Source organism: Phocoena sinus, chromosome 3, assembly GCF_008692025.1.
Source record: "Phocoena sinus isolate mPhoSin1 chromosome 3, mPhoSin1.pri, whole genome shotgun sequence".
Taxonomy (NCBI): Eukaryota; Metazoa; Chordata; class Mammalia; order Artiodactyla; family Phocoenidae; genus Phocoena; species Phocoena sinus.
In genome coordinates, this window is record NC_045765.1 from 2,896,023 (window position 1) to 2,919,716 (window position 23,694).

The 23,694-nt window shown below is 45.6% G+C and overlaps 1 protein-coding gene across 1 annotated transcript; it reads right to left on the reverse strand.

Moving 5' to 3' along the window:
• Positions 1-3,559: 3,559 nt before the first annotated feature.
• On the reverse strand, positions 3,560-23,623 carry LOC116750592 (zinc finger protein 77-like). Its single transcript, XM_032625428.1, has 6 exons — positions 23,450-23,623; positions 23,139-23,315; positions 12,096-12,222; positions 9,837-10,017; positions 7,816-9,422; positions 3,560-6,759 (listed from the first exon to the last, which is right to left on the reverse strand). Exons 1-5 carry the CDS (start codon positions 23,621-23,623, stop codon positions 8,315-8,317), a joined length of 1,767 nt encoding a protein of 588 aa, XP_032481319.1. The 3' UTR covers positions 3,560-6,759; positions 7,816-8,314.
• Positions 23,624-23,694: the final 71 nt, after the last annotated feature.

The following is a 23,694-nucleotide window of genomic DNA, read 5'->3' on the forward strand; positions in this document are numbered from 1 at the left end:
TTATATAACTACAATTAGTTAAAGACCTAGATAACAAAATATATGCAGTACGGATGAAGGGGACATAGCGGGATAGTTAATGCCCAGGTTTTTTGTTTTTAATGACATTTATTTTTTTCTTTCTAATTTTACAAGTAATCCATGTTCACTGCAGACAACTAGAAATTAATTAATTAATTAAATTTAAAAATAAAATAAAATAAAGCTCTTGAATGAATACAGTGCACCAGAAAGATGACGACGACGACGATGATGATGACGATTGTTATTATTATAAGCAGGAAAATGCCCAATGTTCGGAGTGCACTTCAGAGCCATGTTCCCCAAGATCCAAACCAACCAAAATCAAGTAAGTCAAAGAAAGACCCCACCGAAAGAGTCACCTCTTTCAGCCAAGGGGCTTGCTCAGTGAGCTCATGTAACTGAGTTTCAACTTTCCCAGGTGTTAATCCAGATAGCAGGTGGTGTTGGCCACAGCACACACATCTCCTTGCTCAGCTGTAAGATAACAGAGGCCTATCCTATTATCAGGAAAGACTCTGGCCAGAGTGTCTAAGGTTCTTTGTTGGGCAGCTGTGGATTCTGCCATACTTTCAGAAGTTATGGGGCAGTTCCTGATCAAGTGTCATTCACCTTTATTCCTCACCAGGAAGTAGGGTCCTGCCAAAGGAAGCAAATCCTGAGTCATCGACGCCTCCTGGAAAATCCTTTCTAAATTAACAATGTAAATTTAGGGGAGTTGAGCAATAAGGTGTCTCAGTAAGTTTGTAAACAGGTGGCAGCCCAGCTAGATAATGTGAGAGGCATTGCCCGCTATGCGGTAGCCATTCAAGCATTCATAGGCCCAAGGAGTACTGTTACCGAAACGCAAGTCCGTGTGCCCAACGCACAGTGAGTTTGGAACAAAGAAAGGTTTATTGCAGGGCCATGCAAGGAGATGGGTGGCTCATGCCTGAAAACCCCAAACTCCCCGAAAGCTTTCAGCAAAGCCCTTTTATAGGAAAAGTGAGGGAGGGGCGTGGTTAGTTGTTGCCAACTTCTTGGTGTCAGAGCCTTTGCTCTTGAGGTCAGGTCACGGTCAGGTCACGATATTCCTGTAAACCTCCACCAAACAAATGTTACTCTCTGCTCTGACAAGAAAAGGCAAGGTCCCAAGACACAACTTTCACTCTCTAAGGTCCAGGTGCTGGCTAGGAGGAGACAGATCTCGGTTGGTGGCTCCCTCAGGGCCAGGTCCCCAGACCCTGCCCAGCTGTCATAGCTGAGGGAGCCAGGCACCCATGACCCAATTGGCCCTCAGGCTCCTCAGGCCACCCAAACAGCGGGGGCCAGGTCCCACAGACTGTGTCCCACGCAGACTACCGTTGCCATGAGGTCGCAGAGGCGGGGATGGGGGAGAGGTTCACCGCTCCCTCAGGACCTGGGACAGGCCAGTGGGTGGTCCTGGTGAGGGCTCTGGAACCCTGCAGGACACACCCCCAGCCTGTTCCCTGGGCCCCCAATCCGAGGCCGGGTGAGCAGGAGGGCCCCGGGGAGAAGGCCAGGATCCGCCTCTTACCCCACTCTCCACCTGACGACCACCACTCCGGCGACCCTTGGCTCGATGCCCCTCCACTGGTTGCTCATTGACAGCTGCTCGCTTGGGGCGGGGACCACTGCAGCACCGACCAATGGCTGAATGGGCCCTCTAACGATCGCCCATTGACAGTTGTTAGCTTGGGGCGGGGCCCACCGTGCCGACCAATGGCTGAGCACGACCTCTAACGTGGCTCTAACCTTCCCGCGTTAATGGTCTCCCGGTAACAGTTGCCTGGTAACAGAGTGGGGGTGGTGGGTGGTGGGGGGTAACTGCTCGTAGCAACTGCCTAGGGCTAAGGGCTGCGCACTGCAGCACTCTTACAGTTCTGAGCAAACTTATTTAAATGAAGTCCCAGTTTCACATAAATACACTATTGATATTAAAGCTAATCTTAAAAATTCTTATATTTATTTATTGATCACACAAAAATTTTCCCCTGGGGCTTCCCTGGTGGCGCAGTGGTTGAGAGGCCGCCTGCCGATGTAGGGGACACGGGTTCGTGCCCCGGTCCGGGAAGATCCCACATGCCACAGAGTGGCTGGGCCCGTGAGCCATGGCCGCTGAGCCTGCGTGTCCGGAGCCTGTGCTCCACAACGGGAGAGGCCACAACAGTGAGAGGCCTGTGTACCACAAAAAAAAAAAAAAAAAAAAATTTTCCCCGATTCCATTCTTAAAATTTTTCTGTAATTTTCTATGTCCATTTTAGTTTATTCCTTTTTCTCTTGGAAATAACCAGCTTTACTTTAGGACAAAATCATTTTCTTTTTTTAAATTGTTTTTCTCTTTTTTTTTTGGCCGTGCCACACGGCATGCAGGATCTTAGTTCCCCCACCACAGATGGAACTCATGCCCCCTGCAGTGGAAGCAGGGAGTCTTAACCACTGGACCGCCAATGAAGTCCCGTAGGACAAAATCACTTTCATTTCCCTCATACCTCATACTGTTTCTAAACAAAAAACATATCTTACTTTCCTCGAAAGTAGAATTATTTCCCTAATTATTTTCAGTAGTTTTAATTACATGTATTAATTAGAATTCTTAACAATTAGAACTAAGTAAGCAACTGTCTTTACATTAGCATTTGGAAAACTGTCAGATTTACAAGAACTGTTTATACTTTCTAGAAACGTGCTGTTTCATAGAAAATTTCTCATTTTTACCAATGGAATATCTTTAATTCCTCCATAAAAGGAAGCAAAAAGTGGATAAACCTATGCTCAGTAACTAATGTTTCAGTATTTTTTCTTATTTGGAAATGATCTGGATATTCCATGTATTTAACTTAAATCATCATTTAACTTAGGAAAACTTTAAGATTCTAGGTTACCAAAAGACTTGGGGAGTCTTTTGGAAAATTCACCTAAAACCTTTTTATCTTGCAATCTATTTGCTTGTTTTCAACTATTATGTTTCCATTAGTTTTGAAAACTTAATTAAATCGTTATTTTTTTTCCTGACAAATTTTGTAAGAGATAAAGTGAAGTTACTTGACTTCAGGTAAACAAGTAAAAAAAAAATTTTAACATCTTTATTGGAGTATAATTGCATTACATTGTTGTGTTAGTTGCTGCTGTATAACAAAGTCAATCAGCTTATGTATACATATATCCCCTCCCTCTTGCGTCTAAGTAAAATTTTTTTTTTACATCTTTATTGGAGTATAAATATTTATTGTGTATTAGTTTCTGCTTTATAACAAAGTGAATCAGTTATACATATATTCCCATCTCTTCCCTCTAAGTAAAATTTTTATATTTAATGCTGATAACTCTAAAGACATGCCTATTTTAATTAAACCAACAAATGCAAATTAGCTTCACTAGTGAATATTCTCCCAGATGACGTGACCCTGAAAAGCATTTTGGTTAGTTTCCACTACACTTCTGGGAATTTAATTTATATAAGCGCTTATTTTCTTTAAGGCAATTAAATAGAGCTCCTTTTACAATATAAATTAATTTTGTCAATACCATCCAGAGGTAAAAAAACACTGTATCTTTAATGTACATTCATAGACATACACAAACACACAGATCCAAACAGAGACCTTAGAAGACACTTTAAGGGTTTCTTGTTTTTCTAAGTTGAAAATAACCTTTCCCCCTTTCCTTTTACTTCTCATTACAAATACATCCCTGAAGTTTGTACTTTAAACATACGGCCTAGATTAGGAGTTAACATTTTTTATCTCAAAGGCACAGGGAAATGATATAAATTCCTCTAAGAAGGACTCTGGCTTCCTAAGACCAATAACTTAAAAGCTTTTTGAGATAAATAGGGAAGGTTTTAGGATTGGTTAAAAAGAAATAGATATTGGATTGCCTCTACAGCTGTTTTTTTTATTTGTTAAGATAAGTACAGTTGCTCTCAGTTCCTCAAAGAATTGGGTTGTAGTGTAAATGACATCATGCGTTGCTTCACCTCTCCACCTTTGCTGGAATGTTCTTTCCCTATGGGTACATTTAACTTAAGGTAAAAGGCCTAATGAAATTTTTTTCTTTCAGGCTCTGCATATCAGGTTCTAATCTGGCCAAATTTCTGGTTTAAAGTTATTAAGTCCTTTCAAATGTCGTGTCAGGTTTCAGCCAGTAGCAGTGAATATTTTTGGTAATATGAACAACGTCTTGGATTCAAGAAGTGTCCCCAAAGAGGTACAAAATATATTATCTTCACGATATCTAGAGTCACTCACAAAAGAGCCAAAGAAAGCGCCATCAACTTGTATGTCCCAGGAAAACAGAAAGCTCAGCCAAGTTTTTTCTTTTTCCTATTTATTTATTTATTTACTTTTGGCTGCATTGGGTTTTCATTGCTGTGCGTGGGCTTTCTCTAGTTGTGGTGAGCAGGGACCACTCTTCGTTGCAGTGCGTGGGCTTCTCATTATGGTGGCTTCTCTTGTTGTGGAGCATGGGCCCTAAGCACGTGCGCTTCAGTAGCTGTTGCAGGTGGGCTCAGTAGCTGTGGCTCGTGGGCTCTAGAGCACAGGCTCAGCAGTTGTGGTGCACGGGCTTAGTTGCTCCGCGGCATGTGGGGTCTTCCCGTACCAGGGCTCGAACCGTGTCCCCTTCATTGGCAGGCGGATTCTTAACCACTGCACCACCAAGGGAAGTCCCCCAGCCAAGTTTCTATGACATAAAACAAGACATGCAAGGAACCAAATCTATCCCTGGGAGAGAAAGGACCAATAACCAGTTGGTACGGATTTTGGAAAGGAACAGCTGTGAAATGTTATTTCCCTCTCTCGACTGGGCAGTACAGACAGAGATTTGGGAGTGCTATGATAAGAATTTTCACCCTTAGCTGATTTTGCCAGTTTTTCCAGGATCACATGTGCAGGTTCTGAGTGGGGTAGAAAGTGGAGAGCGTAGCTCTGATTTTTACTAGAATTTGGTTAGGGTTTTAAATTAATTTTAATTTTAGTTTCCCCTAGGCTGTTAAAGAGAATAATGCAGCAGTTTACCAGAAAATCTCTGAGTCTCATCAACTCTGGGAGGGATCCTCCTTTCAAGGTAGGTATGAGGGTGTATATGAGGCTGTTTACTTGTTGGATCTATGTTGCCTTTTATATCATTAATTTTTCATTAGCTTTTTGCAAGGAAGCTTTTAATGAAGGTATTTTTGGAATTCTGAAGCCTTTGGGGAGCTTCTGGGTGCCAATTAAAGTAAGTATCCCATTCTGTTTGTTTCATTTGTGAACTCTTGCGTGCACCTCTGAAATGATCTTATCCAATTAGAGAGGTTCTTCTAATGGGCATTGCAATTCCCCTGGGGGCTGACAGTAGTTATGTAGGACCCTAGCCTGTTAGGTTAGGTGCAACCCACATTTCAGTCTGGCCATGTTCTGGTGCCCCCAACATGACAGTTACCAAGCCAAGTTCTCAGGAAACAAAACAAGCTTAGCAAGATTTTGCCATTACTACAAATATCTACAGCTTCTGGGACCACCGTTCTTAGATATTAAAAAAAAGCAAGTGTGCCAGAAGGGGATACACTTGACTCCTTAGATTTTAAGGATCCCATTGTATTACTGGTTTTGTATTTTTAGCTAAGCTTTTGGGTCTCTCGAGACAATCTGATACGTAAAAGGGACATGATGCTGGGTTGGAAGTTGTGTGATGTATTACGCTGTACCTCACTACATGAAAATTAATCTTCTTGAGGTTTGAGGGTGACCCAGTATCAATCTAACCCATTTCGTAACCAACTTAACCTAACATGGGTGTCTGAGTTAGGTGGCAAGTGCTTTAACAGCATTGAAGTTTGCATCCCTTGCCCAACTTCTGTGGCTATGGCTTCTGAAATTCCCGTGTAGCAAATAGCCTTTACCTCATGTGCACGTTAACAGCATCCAATGGTAACCAAGGAAATGGAGCTGTGGACACCAGTAGCAACCAAAGAACTAGAGACAGGGAAAGGATTAAACCAGCAGACCTCACAGATGGGCACTGTGGACTCATTCCTAACAAATGGAGAACTGCACTTGCCATCAGCAGTTCCCAATGTGGACTGTGGGGGAAAATTCTAATACATAGGGAACTATACACTAAACCACCAGCAGATCCCAGTAAGGAAACTGGGAACAGAACCAAGGGCTGGGGCTTAGAAATTACTGCAGACTTCCCAAGAAAAGGCCCCGTGTGCACCACCAGCAATTTCTGTGGAAACTTGGACTAGGGAAAGTGCTGACCCAGCAGACCTCAACAAATGGGGACTGTGGACTCAGGGCTCCACATGGTTGGGCAACTGCAAGCTGCCACTAACAGTTCCCATGTGGATCTTGGGACAGAAAAAAGGTTGGGATTTTCCAAACAACTGAAAATTACAAACTGAGAAGCCAAGTAGAGTGGGAAGCTCAATGTGAAGAGACTGGAGATCTGAACCAAGAGGAACTTACCCATGGTCCTCAGAGAGAATGAGAAAGACAGTGAACTCAAAAGGGTTTCCCTCGTACTGTACCTGTGTTTCTCATTGTCCCCAAATGCCAAACATGTGTCTGGTTGGGGGCTGTTCCACATGGGCAGAGCCAGAAGTCAGAAAATGGTGCTGGAACTCAGGCCTACCAGGTTGCCATGCATCTCCGTCTCCTAATGGTACAGAAGATCCGAGAATCATGGATTCCTCACTTCTGCTTTCTGGACACATCTTTTTAATTTATTTTTGTTTGCATTGGGTCTTCATTGCTGCACGCAGGCTTTCTCTAGTTGCAGTGAGCGGGGGTTATTCTTCGTTGTGGTGCTGGGGCTTCTCATTGCAGTGGCTTCTCTTGTTGCAGAGCATGGGCTCTAGGTGCGCGGGCTTCAGTAGCTGTGCCTCACGGGCTCAGTTGTTGTAGCTCACGGGCTCTAGAGCGCAGGCCCAGTAGTTGTGGTGCACGGGCTTAGTTGCTCCGCGGCATGTGGGATCTTCCTGGACCAGGGCTTGAACCCGTGTTCCCTGCATTGGCAGGTGGATTCTTAACCACTGCACCAGTAGGGAAGCCCTGGACCTCACGCATCTTTTTCTTCCCTACACTTTAACTCAGAACCACTAACAAAAGGACTCTGGGATATATAGCTTTCCACCTTGCCTAAGCTGACAACAAAATTCAGTAGAACCACCTGGATAGTAGCTTTCAACTTCACACCAACAAGTCGCTCTTCTTAACTCAATGTTTCGTGTGCAATTTCCACCCAAGATCATGGACAATGAAGAGAGGCCAAATTAATAAACATAATCAGATGAGACAGAAGGCCTTCCAAGACCTTCCACAATTACTAATTTCTGTGAGGAACACAAATATGGTATCCACTAGCAACAAATATGGAAGACACACCTTTCAGTAATATAAACTAAGGGGAGCATAAATACTGAGTCAGAAAATTCCAGTATCGTCCAGGAACCAGAAAAGTCATTTCAACAACACAGGTCTCACATCATGATCACATATTAGGACCATAAGACAAAGTAAGAATCAAAAATATTTTCATCTAGGGGCTTCCCTGGTGGTGTAGTGCTTAAGAATTCTCTTGCCAATGCAGGGGACACAGGTTCGAGCCCTGGTCAGGGAAGATCCCACATGCCGCGGAGCAACTAAGCCTGTGCGCCACAACTACTGAGCCTGCACTCTAGAGCTCACAAGCCACAGCTACTGAAGCCCGTGTGCCTAGAGCCCGTGCTGTGTGATGAGAAGCCACGACAATGAGAAGCCCGTGCACTGCAACGAACAGTAGCCCCCACTCACCACAACTAGAGAAAGCCTGCGCGCAGAAACGAAGGCCCAACACAGCCAAAAATAAATAAATTCATTAAAAAACTTTTTTTTCATCTAAACTCATACCATGTTTGCACATGAAAAAACCACAAACCAAAAAGACTTTCACTCTGGGTTCAAAAGACATTGTAATGGAATTGAGACAAGTATTATATGACTGTATAACTATTTAAAGTCCAAGATAACAAAAGATAAGTAGCAAAGATGATGGGTACATAGAGGCATGGTTATTATCTTAAGTGTTCAGGTCAGTTAACATGAGCTAGAAATTAATACACTGGGATCCCTATTCAGGATGAGGCACTTAAAAGGAAAAATCATATCTCTCCATTAAAAAAATTTGTCTACCCTGAGTTTTCAAGTATAAAATAAGTGAAGTGCTGAAGGTTTCCCAACATTCTTTCCGTTCATAATGTTTCTCTCCTGTGACTGCTCCATTTATAAGATTTTAAGGGAGAATGAAGGCTTTCCCATAGTTTTTCTATTCAGAATTTTTCGCCAGTGTGTGTCTTCATGTGTCTTTGCAGGGATATGAGACACCTATAGGCTTTTTCACACTGCTGACATTCATATGGCTTCCCTTCACTGTGGGTTAGCATGTGTCCTTGCAGGGATCTGGGATACCTGAAGGCTTTCCCACACTGCTGACACTGATAGGGCTTCTCTTCACTGTGTGTTTTCGTATGTTCTCGAAGGGATGAGGAAGTAATGAATGCTTTCCCACATTCTGTACATTCATAGGGTTTTACTCCACTGTGTGTTTTCACATGTTTTCTAAAGTATTTGGGACAACTGTAGGATTTCCCACATTCCTTACACACGTAAGGTTTCTCTCCAGTGTGGATCCTCACATGTCCTTGCAGGGATTTGAGATAGGGGAAGGCTTTGCCACACTGCTTACATTCATAGGGTTTTTCTCCACTGTGTGTTCTCATGTGTTCTCGAAGGTAAGTGCACCAACTGAAAGCTTTGCCACACTGCTTACATTCATAGGGTTTCTCTCCAGTGTGCATTCTCACATGTTCTCGGAAGTGTGAGATGCGAGTGAAAGCCTTTCCACATTCTTTACATTCATAGGGTTTCTCTCCAGTGTGAGTTCTCACATGCCGTGCAAGTTGGCAATAATAACTGAAGGATTTTCCACATACTTCACACATGTGGATTTTCTGTCCATAATGACCTCTCTCATGTTCCTGAAAAGATGAGGGACAAGTGAGAGCTTTTCCAAACTTCTTACACTCTAAAGACTGTTTACTACGGTCACTCTTCACGCACCTCTTAGATGCTCTCCCAGCATCCTGATGTTTTTCGGGTTTCTCTACAATGTCTGTTTCCCTGGGAGGGCTTAGACACAACATACAGCTGGAAGCTTGCCCACGTTCTTCACATGGATAATGTTTGTGTCCGGGGTGAGATCTTTGCTGATTCTTCTGGAAAGAATGATCCCTGAAGGCTTTTCCACACTTAATGCATTGATGGGGCTGAATTCCAGTCCAATAACTCTTATGCACAGTAAAATCTATAATCTGATTCAGGGTTTCTAGACATTGATGACCTTCTTTACCTTCACAGAGACTCTCCACCAAATTATTTCTGTTCAAAATAGGAAGCACAGTATTAGGGATTAATGATTATAAGTGATTTCTTAATTAGTGATTTGTTGATGGTTATTCATTATTATTTTGACTACACATTTGCCATTTTCAATGAATGGGCATGTTTTCAGCACTCTATGCATTGTGACAAAGTGCAACAAGTTTAATGCTTCAGCTGAGGGCTCAAGCAGCACCATAATTTTCAGTGTTTTTTACATACGAGGTTTCCTGACCAGTGTTTCCTACTGAATTAAGTTTTAGGAGCTCCATATCTACATCACATTTATAAAAGTAGTTTTGTAAGAATTCTGTGAATAGACAATTGTTTAGCTAAGTTTACACTTTTTCTTTAATTTTAAGTGAGTCTAATACTCTGCCTAGATTCCCCTTCCCCCGTGGGAGTGCCACTCACCTCAAACGCCTCTCCTGAGTTAGATGCTGATCTTGCATGTTATGATATGCCCAGTTTTCTCCCAAAAAAGACATGGAATCATTTCTTGTGAATCTTACTACTTTCTCTTCACTGCATAGTCCAGTCTCCAAAATATCCCAATGAGCACTTGATCTACTGGTTTTAACTTGAGAGCAAGAACCTGCAATAATTGGTAACATAATTAAATCCACGGGAAAGAAATGGTGGGATAAAGGAAAAAAAAGAGACCACATGTAGATTTCTTTCCATACACTAATTCAAAAATGTAAAATAATTTTATAAAGGAAGGAAGAAGATGTGTGATATATCAGAAATATATATATATATATATATATATATATATATTTGGTCATTCAGATGACCAACATATATTTCTCAGATAAATCGGGTCCTTATCCACAGTTTCCTGCCCGGGGATCCTAAAACCCTTGGAATTTCCTGAGCAGTAAAAGCAATGGAATAATATGTGGTCTCTTGTGCTCATTTCCAGAAAACGCTTCAGGATCAGAAAGGTGAAATAGGTGTCTTGTTATTCATAAAAAGCCCTTTCCATCCCAATTGGGTTTATATTAATGAAAAAAATTGTTAGAAAGAAGTATGGGGGCTGGTTGCCAATGGAGACACCATGTGATTAAAGGGTTGAAACTTTCAATCCCATCCACACCCCCAGACACCCCAACACCTCTGGGGATGGGGGAGGGGCTAGAGATCAAATCCACTGCCAATGGCCAATGATTTCATCAACCATGCCTATGTAATGAAGGCATGAAAAAAAGTTCAGAGAGCTTCTGGGTTGATGAACACGTGGAGATGTGGGAAGACTGGCACCTGGAGAGGCACAGAAACTCCTTTTCAAAATCTTACCCTATGCATCTCTTACATCTGGCTGTTCCTGAATTATATCCTTTTAAAATGAACCTGCGATCTAGTAAGTAGTAGGTTTCTCTGAGTTCTGTGAGCCACACTAATAAATTAGTTGAACCCAAGGAGAGGGTCATGGGAACCTCTGATTTATAACAAGTTGGTCAGGAGGACAGGTAAAAGCCTGGACTTGAGATTGGCATCTGAAGTGGGAGAATATGGAGTAAGTCTTGAAGGATTGAAACCTTAAGCTGTGGAATCTGTGGCTATCACTGGGTAGATGGTGTCAGGATTGAGTTGAATTCTATGATGTGCTGCTGGTCCAATAATTGTTTGTTGGTGTGAGGTGCCTTAACACATGTGCACGTGTGCACACACACACAGACACACATTAGAATTGGGTCCAAAACAAAATTAACACCCACACACCCACAAACACATTGGAATTGGGTCCAAACCAAATTTAACACACACACAAAGAAAAACTCTGAGGACCTCAGCTATTTGGAACTTTAGCCATCATAGGGAAAATGAGTCAAAATGGCAGACTGTTCACTAAGAAATACTTCAGAAGAGATACATCACAGAAGCAAAGCAGGCAGGAACTGGGCAAAATACACACTCCTAAATGCTCCCTTCGTAAGAGGAGCTACAGAAAGACTTCTGAAGTGGGCAAAGATGGATGAAAAGTCCAACAGGGAAGCCAGGTCACCTTCTCAAAGACAGAGTGACAAACGTCACCTTCTCAAAGACAGAGTCATGTTTCTAACAGTTATGTCCAAATATCTCTCCCTGATACAGAACCTGCTCCTCCAGAGAGGTGTGCCCTCCTGGTGATCGCAGGCACAGAGGCCCTAGAGGAAGCCTATCTCCAGTGACCCAGCTGCCACTAGGAGATCAGACGGTGCGTGGCTGCTGTCCTGCTCGTGGAGAAAAGCTTCTCAGGGGGAGGATGGAGGACAACAAGCCCTCCATGAGATGGGCCGATTCTCTGGTCCTCATGTCATTGAGGATGGGTGAGTTTGGGTTTAACTGCAGCAAGATTATCAGGTCAAATGTGTACTGATCACAGTGTAACTTTCACAGGGTGAAAACCGTAACGCTGCTCTCACTGCCCCAAAGTAACACTGGAGACCACGCTCACATTTACACAATTAGGGAGCCTCAGGATTCTGATCAAGAGCAATAAAAATCAATTCAATATAGAAATATTTACCGTCATGGAAAAGCTATTTGACTCTAGGTACGTTCTATAAAGGTGGGGACCACGTCTGCCTGTTTTTCAACATATTCCTATTCCTTGGTTCCAGTAAGAAAGAACACTGTAAGAAATATTTGTTCCCCAAAGACTAAGTGCAGGGAGGAAGCCGTCCTCACCCACGGAGGCCAGGTTCCTGAAGGTCTCCAGCATCACGTCTCTGTAGAGCTTCCTCTGAGCCAGGTCCAGCAAAGCCCACTCCTCTGCGGTGAAGTTCACAGCCACGTCCTCAAAGACCACCGAGTCCTGAAACAGCCACAGGTTCCGTGTCAGCAAGGCTCCCTCTTCACCCCCATGTGTGGGAGGATGGGGAGGCTGGCAGTCGGAAACCGGACTCAATTCCTAGGACTCCTGAGCTTACACTCTTGTGGGAAATGAACACACACAAGCCAATCAAATGCATTTTACTCAGTGATGGTAAGTGCTGGAAACTGAAACAAAATGTAACAACAATACCTGATAAACACTCATGCACACATAATGAAAAAAAACGGTTTTTACTGAGATAGAGCAGACTGTGAGGTATGACACACACTGAAAATGAAATCATCATTCAGATGACATGGAAATGGACACTTGGCCTGCTCATAAGTTATTTCCTTGAACCTCCTAGAACTGGAGCAGACTGTCAGGAGGTCGTGAACACTGATTTTCCAGGGCCGCTGCATCTGAAGAACTCTCGCCTGGACTGAAGAGCATGTAAAAGCCTGGGCCAGTCCCCTCATATCCGACAGAGTTAGAGATACGAACCTCCTGCCAGGATGAGGTGGACACGGAGGGCACAGACGCAGGCCAGGGCCCAGGGCCTGGGACACCTGTGGGGTAAGAGGAGGCCTGGTTCCTGAGGGATCTGTCAAGCCAGCAAGGCCTCTCAGATAAATAATCAAGAAATCAAGAATAATGCCCTACGAAGAAGAGTCATAGAAGGATCTGATGGCATTGGAGCCAAAGATGACTTTAACACAGAGAAAAATCACCGAATTAATGTTTTTAGGACAATATGGTATGACTCTACACCCCTGAAATATAAAGCAAGCTATCTTTATCAATTAGAATTTCTATAAAAAATATATTCCGAACATTGAAATGATAAAATATTCCACTACATCAGCTACAAAGAAGGCAAGGCTATCTCACCCGGGCCTGCAACTTGGGTTTGCTAATCACACACCTGAAAATATGGGACATTAGTCATCAGGGAAATGCAAATGAAAACTACAAGCAGATACCTCTTCCTACCCACTAAGAAGGCTATAAGACAGACAAACTGATGCTGGCGAGGATGTGGGAAAGTTGGAACCTTACAAACTGCTGGTGGGAAGGTAAAATGAAGCCACTTTGGAAGACAATCCAGCAGATCCTCAAAATGATAAACACAGTTTCACCATATAACACAGCAATTCCACCCTAGGTATCTATCTACCCAAGAGAGGCGAAAGCAAACACCAACACAAAAACTAATACACAGGGACTTTCCGGGTGGTCCAGTGGTTAGGAATCCGCCTTCCAGTGCAGGGGACACAGGCTCGATCCCTGGTCGGGGAACTAAGATTCTACACACCGTGGGGAAACTAAGTCTGTGCACTGTAACGAAGAAGATCCCACATGCCACGACTAAGACCTGATGCAGCCAAATAAATATTTTTAAAAACCCCAAAAGTAATACACAGATGTTTACAGCAGCATGATTCATAACAGCCAAAAAGTGGAAACAACTCAAAAGGTTATCAACTGATTTGGATAAGCAAACAGAGTAATCTCACAACAGAATATTATTTGCAACAAGAGGAATGAAGTACTAATCCACGACACAAAATCAATGAACTTTAAAAACATTAACAGGTTTCACAAAAGCCCACAGGCAGTATCATATCATTTATGTGAAATGTACAGAATGAACAAAGCTATAGAGACACAAATTAGATTAATAAACTGCCTAGACGAAGGGCGGGTGGAGGCTTGGAATGAGAGGTGACTGCCAGCAGGTACAAGTTCTTTGGGGTGATAAAAATATCTAAAATTAGAATGTGAGGATGGTTGCACAATCCAGTAAACATTCTAACACTTCTGAATTTTACAGTTTAAACCAGGAAACCTTACGGTTCATAAATTATACCTCAATAAAAACTGTTTAAAAAATAGATTCAGGACTTCCCTGGTGGCACAGTGGTTGAGAGTCCGCCTGCCGATGCAGGGGACACGGGTTTGTGCCCCGGTCCGGGAAGATCCCAGATCCCACATGCCGCGGAGCAGCTGGGCCCGTGAGCCATGGCAGCTGAGCCTGCGCGTCCGGAGCCTGTGCTCCGCAACGGGAGAGGCCACAACAGTGAGAGGCCCGCGTACCGAAAAAAAAAAAAAAAAAAAGATTCAGACGAGCTAAAAACATGTTCTTCTTAATCTAATGGCAATTTTATTCAAAAGCACCAGAACTTGGGCAAATAAAAGAATATGAATTGCTTAAGGAACAAAGTTACAAACGTTTCAGAGATCCAGTAGGTTGAGGAGATATCACAAACCAATTGTCAAGGATGAAACAAGCGCCCAGAGATGGAACTTGATGCATGATGTTCTATTTCTACAGGAGACAAAAATTCAGTCTGGTTTTCTTTCAAGACTACGGGCTGAAAATGGTGATTCCCCAAACTGCCTTAACAGAGATTTCCTGGAGAGAAGTAACGCCGCACATTCCACCATGTGTGAGCTGAAGGCAGAGTGGGTCAGTCATGTTCAACTTGGAACTGCCGTCACCTACGGACTGTTTCCACCCACCAAGGAGAGCTCCTGGAGAAGAGTCCTCCCAATACCCTGCACCATCCATAAGCCTGATCATTTAGGAGTTGAAACTCCTAAAACGGCCCCATCAAGAAGGAAAAAAGACAAAAAATAACCACTTTCAAAAGCCCAGAATGAAGAGCTGGCAGATAACATGGCTCAGCAAGAAGCAGCTCCCAAGGATGGGCTGAGTGGATGTGAAGCCTTTAAACACGACTGGCCCTAAAGATGATGAACGATGCTCAGTCTTGGAGATGAGGAAAGACTGTCTTTTCAAAAAGGAACTGGGCTCAAAATCTTTCATAGTCTTCCCTAGTATGGAGGGAGGTTTCCACAAAGCACAATTTTGGTACCATTCTTGAGGGGAAAATGTTGCAAGCTGACAGTTCATGAAAGATGTAGTTCTAGTACACTATTTCCAAGCACCTGCCTTAATAACAGGTGAACAGGTCACTCTTCAGTATACTTTATGGAGCCTGTTGAGCTTTGAAAATGGACAAATATGGGAAATAATAAAAAATTAGTATTAAGTTAAATGATCTTATTCTAGTAAACATGATTTTTTTTTAAGGCATATGAAGTGCTTTTCAAACTCTCATCCCAATGGAGCAAAATACCGATGAACAATTATTCCCCCGCAGGATCCATATTAATAGAATCTCATCTTTAGTTAAGTCTTCATCTCGTCTATCTCCTTATCACTGAAGCATAAATTTCTTGAGAGCAACTGAGATACCAGTCTTGGAACTTTTTTACATAATCTTCTTCTCATTCCTTCCTACTGTTCAACGGGGAACTGCTCTTCTTTACTAAACAGATATCTGTGTACACCACTGGGTTGCTCTGGGTCAAGAAGTGCTTCATCATGAGAGCTTTCAGGGTGTGTGGAATGGGAGAATATAAAAAACAAATCTTCCCAATGCATTTGAGCAGAAGTGCTGGTTTCCATTTAAAGCCTCTCTCTCTGCTGCACATACCAGGATGGGAGCAAAAGATGCCTTAATATGTCACGTGTCAAGTGTCACATGCTGGAGACAATAGCTTAGTGTCTGTTTATCTTCTGTTCTGTGTTTTTAGTATTGCATGACTGAGGTCTTCTGAATGGTTTATCATAAAACCACATTTCAAGTCTTGTTTCTGCTCAGAGAGTCTTTTCAAATATCCAAATGTATTTCTCACCCTGATCTCTTGGTAATAATAGACATAGAAATCTCTCTAATGCTGACCTGCAGTACATGCTTGAGTTTTAAAATCATTAATAGAGGAAACTAATGGCGTCATTTTACCAGGAAATAATACATGCGGGCCTTGGTAACTCTGTGGGTTTAATTCCAGAGCACCACAATAAAGGAAATATTGCAATAAAGTGAATTACACAAATTTTTTTGCTTCCCTGTACAGGTAAAAGTCACATAGTCTTTTAAGTGTTCGATAGACTTATGTCTAAAAAACCTTGTACATACATTTAAAAACACTATTGCTAAAAAATGCTGACCATCAGTGAGCAAATACTCTTTGAAAATGGCACCCACAGACTTGCTGAGATGTAGGGTTGCACAACACCTTCAATTTGCAAACAACACAGTATCTGCAAAGTGCAACAAAAACTGAAATGCAAGGGACTTCCCTGGTGGTCCAGTGGTAAAGAATCCGGGTTCCAATGCAGAGGATGAGGGTTGGATCCCTGGTGGGGGAACTAAGATCCCACATGCCGCAGGGCAAATAAGCCTGCGCGCCACAAGGAAGAGCCCACGTGCCACAACGAAGATCCGTGTGCCACAACTATGACCCGACGCAGCCAAATAATAATAAAACAAACAAACAAAAAATGACAATCAACAGACACCAACATCAAAATCACACATGGAATTATCTGACAAGGATTTTAAAGCCACTGAAAAATACTTCAGTGAGTAATTACAAACAAACACACCTGAAACAAATAAAAAATTGAAAGTCTCAGCGAAGAAAGAAAAGATACAAAGAAGAACCAAATGGATATTTTAGAACTGAAAAATACAATAACTGAACTAAAAAACTGGATGGTTTCAATACAGAGGAAAGAATCAGTCAACTTGAAGGTAGAACATCAGAATTTACCCAATCTGAACAACAGAGAAAATAGACCAAAAAAAAAGTGAAAGAGCCTTAGTGACCTGTGGGACAAACACAAAAGATAAAACATTAGTATCACTGGAGTCTCAGAAAAAGTGGAAAAAAGTATGCAATAGAAAATTACTAGAAGAGGGACTTCCCTGGTGGCACAGTGCATAGGACTCCGTGCTCCCAATGCTGGGGGCCCGGGTTCAATCCCTGGACAGGGAACTAGATCCCACATTCATGCCACAACGAAGAGTTTGCAGGCCACAACTAAGGAGCCTGCCTGCTGCAACTAAGACCCAGTGCAACCAAATAAAATTTTTAAAAAACTACTAGAAGAATTATAGAAATGAAGAACAGTTGAGTGGCTGTCAGAAGTTAGGGGTGAGGGTAAGAAGGAAGTGGGGTTTGTGTGACTATAAAGGGATAGCAGGAACTATCTTTGTAGTGATAGAATAGTGCTGTATCTTGATTGTGGTGATGGCTATACACATGTACACATGATGAAACTGTACACACACATACATATACATATAAAATTGGTGAAATCTATAAAAACCAAACAACCCTACACCTTCAAGTAACGGAACAAAAGTCTTCAGTACTCACGCTGAGTCACAGGGCAGAACACTGTATTGAGGAGGACACAAAGGGGAAGCGCAGCCAAGTGTGAGCCGCTCAGATCAGCGGCCTGCTGCCCACGGTGCACAAGGAAACCCCAAGTCAGAAGGTCAAAGCCAACCGAGCTGGATGGGTACCCCCAGGGCAGGGGGAAGGACTGAGCTCCACCTAAGTATAGGAATGCCCCCTCCCTGGGCCTCAATTCTCACCCAGGAGGAAACGCTCAAGTTGAAGTTCTGACCCAGAGAAACTCTCTAATTCATCGACCCTCTCAGCAGCAGCTGAGCCCAAGGAGCCTTCCCCACGTCTGACCTTCACAGACTCACTCAGGGTGCACACATCACACTCAACCCACCAACTCACTGAATGAGGCCAAAAGCAAAGGTCGGGAGACAGCCGAGGGCAGCACAACCTCAGAGGACAAACCGCCCCCAGCACTTCTGGAGCTGGATGCCCTGCCCCATGCTCGTGCCATTAACAGCTCCTTCTGTGGTGGTTCTATGGTCTGTAGGCCACCTGCAATGGGGGGATGGGGGAGATGGGGTGGGGCAATACCCCAGGGTACCTTCCTTCACCTCCCTCACAGGCTCAGCTTGTCCCCGACCCAGATGATACACCTGCATCATGACGATCCCTGTGGGTCATTGACAGGAGATGAAGACCCGTCTGTGTGTAAATGAGAACCCGCAGGATCACTGCTTCCTCCTGTGTTCATGGATAATGCAGGAGAGGGAAATTCTGGGGCACTTTTATGATTTGAGGAACAGGATTACTGCTCACCCCTTTCAGGAGACAGGCATCAGTTCACTAATATCCTCATGATGACGAGCTGTAACTCATCTAAAAATTAGTGAGCAAGTCTCAGTAGCACTGGTCACATTCCACAGAATTTCCATTCATCTCTGTTGACCAGCTAATAACAGGAAGTAGACAAGAATCGGACAGTGTCACAACTCTGTACCCTTCATGGAAGAGTCACTACAATTTCTATGAATCTTTTTAATCCATCTCTCCACCCATTTCACATGAAGGGGTGGGACTGCCTGCATTTCCTGAAATTCCTCTTCCTTTTTATAAAAAATAAATTTATTTATTTATTTTTGGCTGTGTTGGGTCTTCATTGCTGCGCGTGGGCTTTTCTCTAGTTGCAGCGAGCGGGAGCTACTCTTCATTGCGGTGCGCAGGCTTCTCATTGCAGTGACTTCTCTTGTTGCAGAACACAGACTGTCGGCGCGCGGGCTTCAGTAGTTGTGGCTCGCGGGCTGAGCAGTTGTGGCGCACAGGCTTAGTTGCTCCGCGGCATGTGGGATCTTCCCGGACCAGGGCTTGAACCCGTGTCCCCTGCATTGGCAGGCGGATTCCTAACCACTGCACCACCAGGGAAGTCCCATTTCCTGCAGTTCTAATGGAAGAGAAAATATTTTCTGTACTGAGACACTTCTCCCCAGAGGCATCTCTGGTTAAGGCCCAAAAGCCTGGAATAAAACGAGTCGTCAGGAAAAGGCAAAGACCTAAGATTCTTACTACCCTCACTAAGGAGAAGAAACCAGGCAAAAGAATGGAGAATTTTACACTTGCTGAAACCGGAAGCTGGATCAGGGGAAGCTATTAGTGCTGAGCCGGACCCAGAGGAGGCTGCTTACAGGTGTCAGGGGACAATGCTGAACCCTCCCTGAGCCATGTGCTCCTGGAAACTTCGATGGGAGGTGAAAGGGCCCCCCACCCTTTGCTCTTCTGGAAAACGGCAGGCTGCAAGAAACCGCCCCCGTGCCCCACCTGATTCAGATAAGACTCACACGGAGGCCCCCTGTTTATCCAGGACAAGGCCAGATGCAGTCCCCTCAAAGTTCCATCTCCACCTCATCAGTGATTAGCGGAACTGTTCCCCCCACTGGCCAAGCAGAACAAATGCTTGTTGGCCAAACTTTGGTTCAGCTCCTCTCCTTCCCCCTGACCTGGCCTCACCGCAGCCAGCCGACAGACCCCTAAGGACAGGCTGGCCTCAGGGATCTGCTATCCGAGCATCACACCTGGTCCCTCCTGGTGGTGTTTACTCCTCTGTATAAGAGAAAAACTCTCTTTGCCCAACTCTTGAGACACTTGCAGATCTTAGGGTCAGATGTCCCCCTTCCTGCAGAGCCCCCTGTGCCTGGTGCAACAGACCCTTCTCCCCCTGCAGGAACTCATTTGGATAAAGGTCTCTTGTTGTAAAGTTTGTAGTTTTTTTAATGCCACAGGGTTGACCAAGTGTTCTCAACGGCCCTTGTGAAAATTAAAAAAGAGAAAACGCACTAAAAAGAAGTCGGGGTGGGTGCAGAAGGGAGAGCCTCACCCAGAACCACTTGACATCAATTACAGGAAGAAGTGTCAATTACAGCCCCCAACAGAAAAACTGAGAACACGAAAGAATCAACAATTACAGGCCCCAACAGAAAAAGATGTACATACACTGCATCTTCTCCAGAAACTGGCTACCCCAGCAACTAGCCAATGAGAAACCAGCATCAACCTAATTCTCCATCTCTCCTCGGACTTTACATCAATACAACCCCTCCCACCTCCCTCCTTTTTCTGCAATAAATAAGTCTGTTGGACTTGCTTATGGCTTTTGCTATACCTTGTCTGTCCCGAATTGCAATTTTTTGCTGTTCCCAAATAAATCCATTTTTCCTAGTAAATAACTGTTATTTTTAAGCTCAACATCCATTTTTTTACCTAAACTTTACTCAGGCTTCTTCCCAAATGCCCCTGACTCTGGGTCACTCCCTGCTACACCTCCCAAACTGAGCATCACTGAGCTGCAGAGCAAATCCCCTCTCACCTGGGCCGAGAACGCCCTGACCACAGGACCTCTGGTTCTGTCAATCCGCCTCCCTCTCACCCTCCTCTCACAAAAGAGAAAAGCCCTTTGCTGTGTGGTTGGAGACGCTGGCACATCCCTGAGATCCGAGCCTCGGCCCTATCGCAACATTAATTGCAAAATAGTCTCCCTGACCAACCCTGGACTCGACATTATCTCTCAGGTCCAGGGCGGGACCCCAGCGCCTGACCGCCCGCTCCGGCGGCTCGCCCCATCCTCGCTCAGACACCCACCGGGACAGGGACTGGGTCGGAACTCACGGGATCCCAAGTTGCGGTCGAGGGCGGAGACCCGAGTTGGGACCCGAGATCCCACGCGAGGACCGGACAGGACCCCGGGACCGCGCGACGCGGTCGAGGGTGGAAACTAGGGTCCGGACCGGGGTCAGGGAGTCCTATCCTGCTGCCGCTTCCGGCCAATTCGAACCAGCCCCATACGGTCTCGGCGCCAGCCCCACGCACTCACCATTTCAGCCCCTCTGCGCGCATTCAGGTCGTCCTCCCCGCGGCCCTGCAGCCCAACAGCTCCGGCAGGTTAGAGCAACACCGACGGGACACCTGAGGTCCCCTGAATTAGGTGCGACACAACGCCCGGGCGGCTAAGCGCGACGTCACAACGTAAGCGAATGCGCCCGCCCCCGTCTCTGATTGGATGAGGCTTCAAGCCTTCGCACCTTAATTGGACGGGTCTCTAGGCACACCCCCTTCTTGGGCCCTGATTGACAACGGGTGCAGGTCTGGATTCTGAGTGAAGGGCGGTCTGTAGGTCACGTGACGGAGCAGGGCGGAAGTGCGGCTGGTTGGCTTCAGCCCTTTACTGCTTGGCTTTCTATGGGGCGCCAGACCTGGCTGCCCTGGTGGACTCTAAGCCGAATGTACTGCTGGCCAGACAGACACAGCATCAGCCCACAGCTTGCAGTCCCTTTCTCCTGAACAGAAATGTGCCACTCAGTTCCCCTCAGTGCCCCCTGTCCAGGGCTGCCCCCCTAAGTCCGGGAGCCAGGACAGCAGGGGACAGGTGTGAAAGGAGAATCAAAATGGAGTCAGTATTGCTAAGAGAGCACTCTAAAATGGAGCCAGGAGGCCACTGAGGAAGTGGGGCTTATGCAGGTCTCAGCCCAGATGGAATCTGAACTTTTGACCACTTACTGACTTAACGCAGGCATCCAGAACAGCTGCCCAATGACCCAGAAAGTCAAGATACTTATTGGACCCTTCCCCTAAATAACTCGTGACAGCCTATTCCTTAAGGACAAATTTTTCATTCCCTGTGTCAGTCTATCATAATTCATGCCAGGCAACTTTAACAACCCTGTGGCTTTTCCTTTAATAAGTCTGTTACTCTTGCTCCTCCCTACAACACTTTCAGTGTTACGCTGTTGATGAAAAATTAATGAATAGTCGATCTAAAAGAGAAAATAGAAATTTTTGTTTAAGCCTATGAGAGGATTATAACCCAGGAGACAGTCTCTCATAAAACTCAGAGGGCTGTTCCACTTACTAGAAGTCTAAGACCATCATATACATTTTTGAGGCAAAGGAGCATATATCAAAATGACACAATGACATCTCACATAAGGTTCACCAAAAATACATAGTCTAGATCTGCAGCAGATCAGCATGACCCCTGACCGGATTAGGAAAGGTATGTTATCTTGGAGTTACATTGCTGGTGGCAGAACGAGGAAAAAAATTTGATCTTTCTGGTGGAGCAGACATTCCTACCTTTGAGAAGGTCTGTTAATGCATAATGCAGATGCACAATGCACATTAGGGAGGGCCCAATAAGGGCAGAGAGTAATGTTATGCTTAAATTTTCTTTCTTATGCCTCAAAAACATAAATTGTATTCCATCAACTCAAATCTGGGTCCCCCAAGTTGCAATTCCTAAGACCTCAAATAAGCTCAATACTGATTACTGTTCCACATGACACAGGAGGGCCTGGGGAACCTCCCGAGTCAGGGGTCGGCCTGGGGGCAAGGTCACTGTGAATCTGTTCCCAGAGTACAAAGACACTCTGTGATGCTCCCTGCACGTATTCAGGGGCCAGCCCCACTTTGACATTTTATCTTTGACACCAGGAGATCCGGCCCTCCTGCCCACACATTTGGGCTTGACGAAGTTCTCTGTGTCCTGTTTCTTACCCCACATCGTCAGATTTCTCCCCACAGGTTCCTGGACAGGGTGTCGCCCCCACGTCTGAGCAACACTGAGGTTCCGAACAAGCCCCTGATCAGCTTCTCCAGACAACAGGTGACCCAAGGAGCCCTGTCCAGTCCAGCCACGCTGGCCCCGCACTCCGCGCACCGCCCTCACTCGCCCAACTTCCCTCCTGCTCGCCCTCCTCACACAGAAAAGCCCTTTGATGTGTGGTTGGAGACGCTGGCACATCTCTGAGATCCGAGCCTCGGCGCTATCGCAACAGTATTTGCAATACAGTCTCTTTGACAAGTCCGGGCTTGACTTTATCTGTCAGGTCCAGGGCGGGTCCCCCACGCCCCAGCGCCTAACGGCCCGCGTCGGGAATAGTCCTGTCCTCCCTCCGACCCCCACGGGGCCAAAGACTCGGTCCGGACGCCCCCGGACCCCGAGCAGTGACGGAGCAACACGGCAGGTCCTCAGCCCGCGGCCGAGGGGAAGACTCGGGTCCGGATCCCGGGTACCCACCCCGAGGCCAAGGGGGAGACTCGGGTCGGGACTCCGGGGTGGGTGGGACGCGGGGAGACCCTGGCCCGGCCGTCGCTGTCGGCAAGTTCCGGACCGTTCGAACCAGCCTTTTCCCTGTTAGGGCCCTGAGCGGTGCACTCACCATCTGTGCCTCCTTTCGGGTTCTGCGAAGCGTCCTCGGGGCGACCCTCCGACCTGGGCAGGTGAGACCGACGGGGACGCGACACCTGAAGCCGCGCAGGACAAGTTCGCACAAGCGCAGAAAAACTTCCGCGGGCTGGGAATGCGCACGCCGCCCTCCCTCTTCGGGGCCCGGGCTCTGATTGGACAGTAATCCTTGCCCCGCCCCTGCCTTGATGGACAGTCCTCCTAGTCCCATTCTATCCTGCTTGCTTTGTCCGGACCCCGCCCAGTCGCCGCTCATTGGACAGTTCAACCAGACCCCGCCCCTACCTCCGAATGACAGGGCACAGGGACACGCGTGGCTGATACGCCGGCCTGGGAATTGGGCTCCGTGTAGAACGGGCTCTGGGCGCGGCACACCCTGTGGCATCTGCTCGGTGGCTCCCCTGTGTCCTCCTCCTGCACCTGGAAGTCCAGACTCAGTTTCCCCGGGGATCGCTCCATACCCGGAATGAGGATGAGAAAATACGGGTCATAGGGCTTTGTTGATGAAAATAAAAAACAAACGATCTATA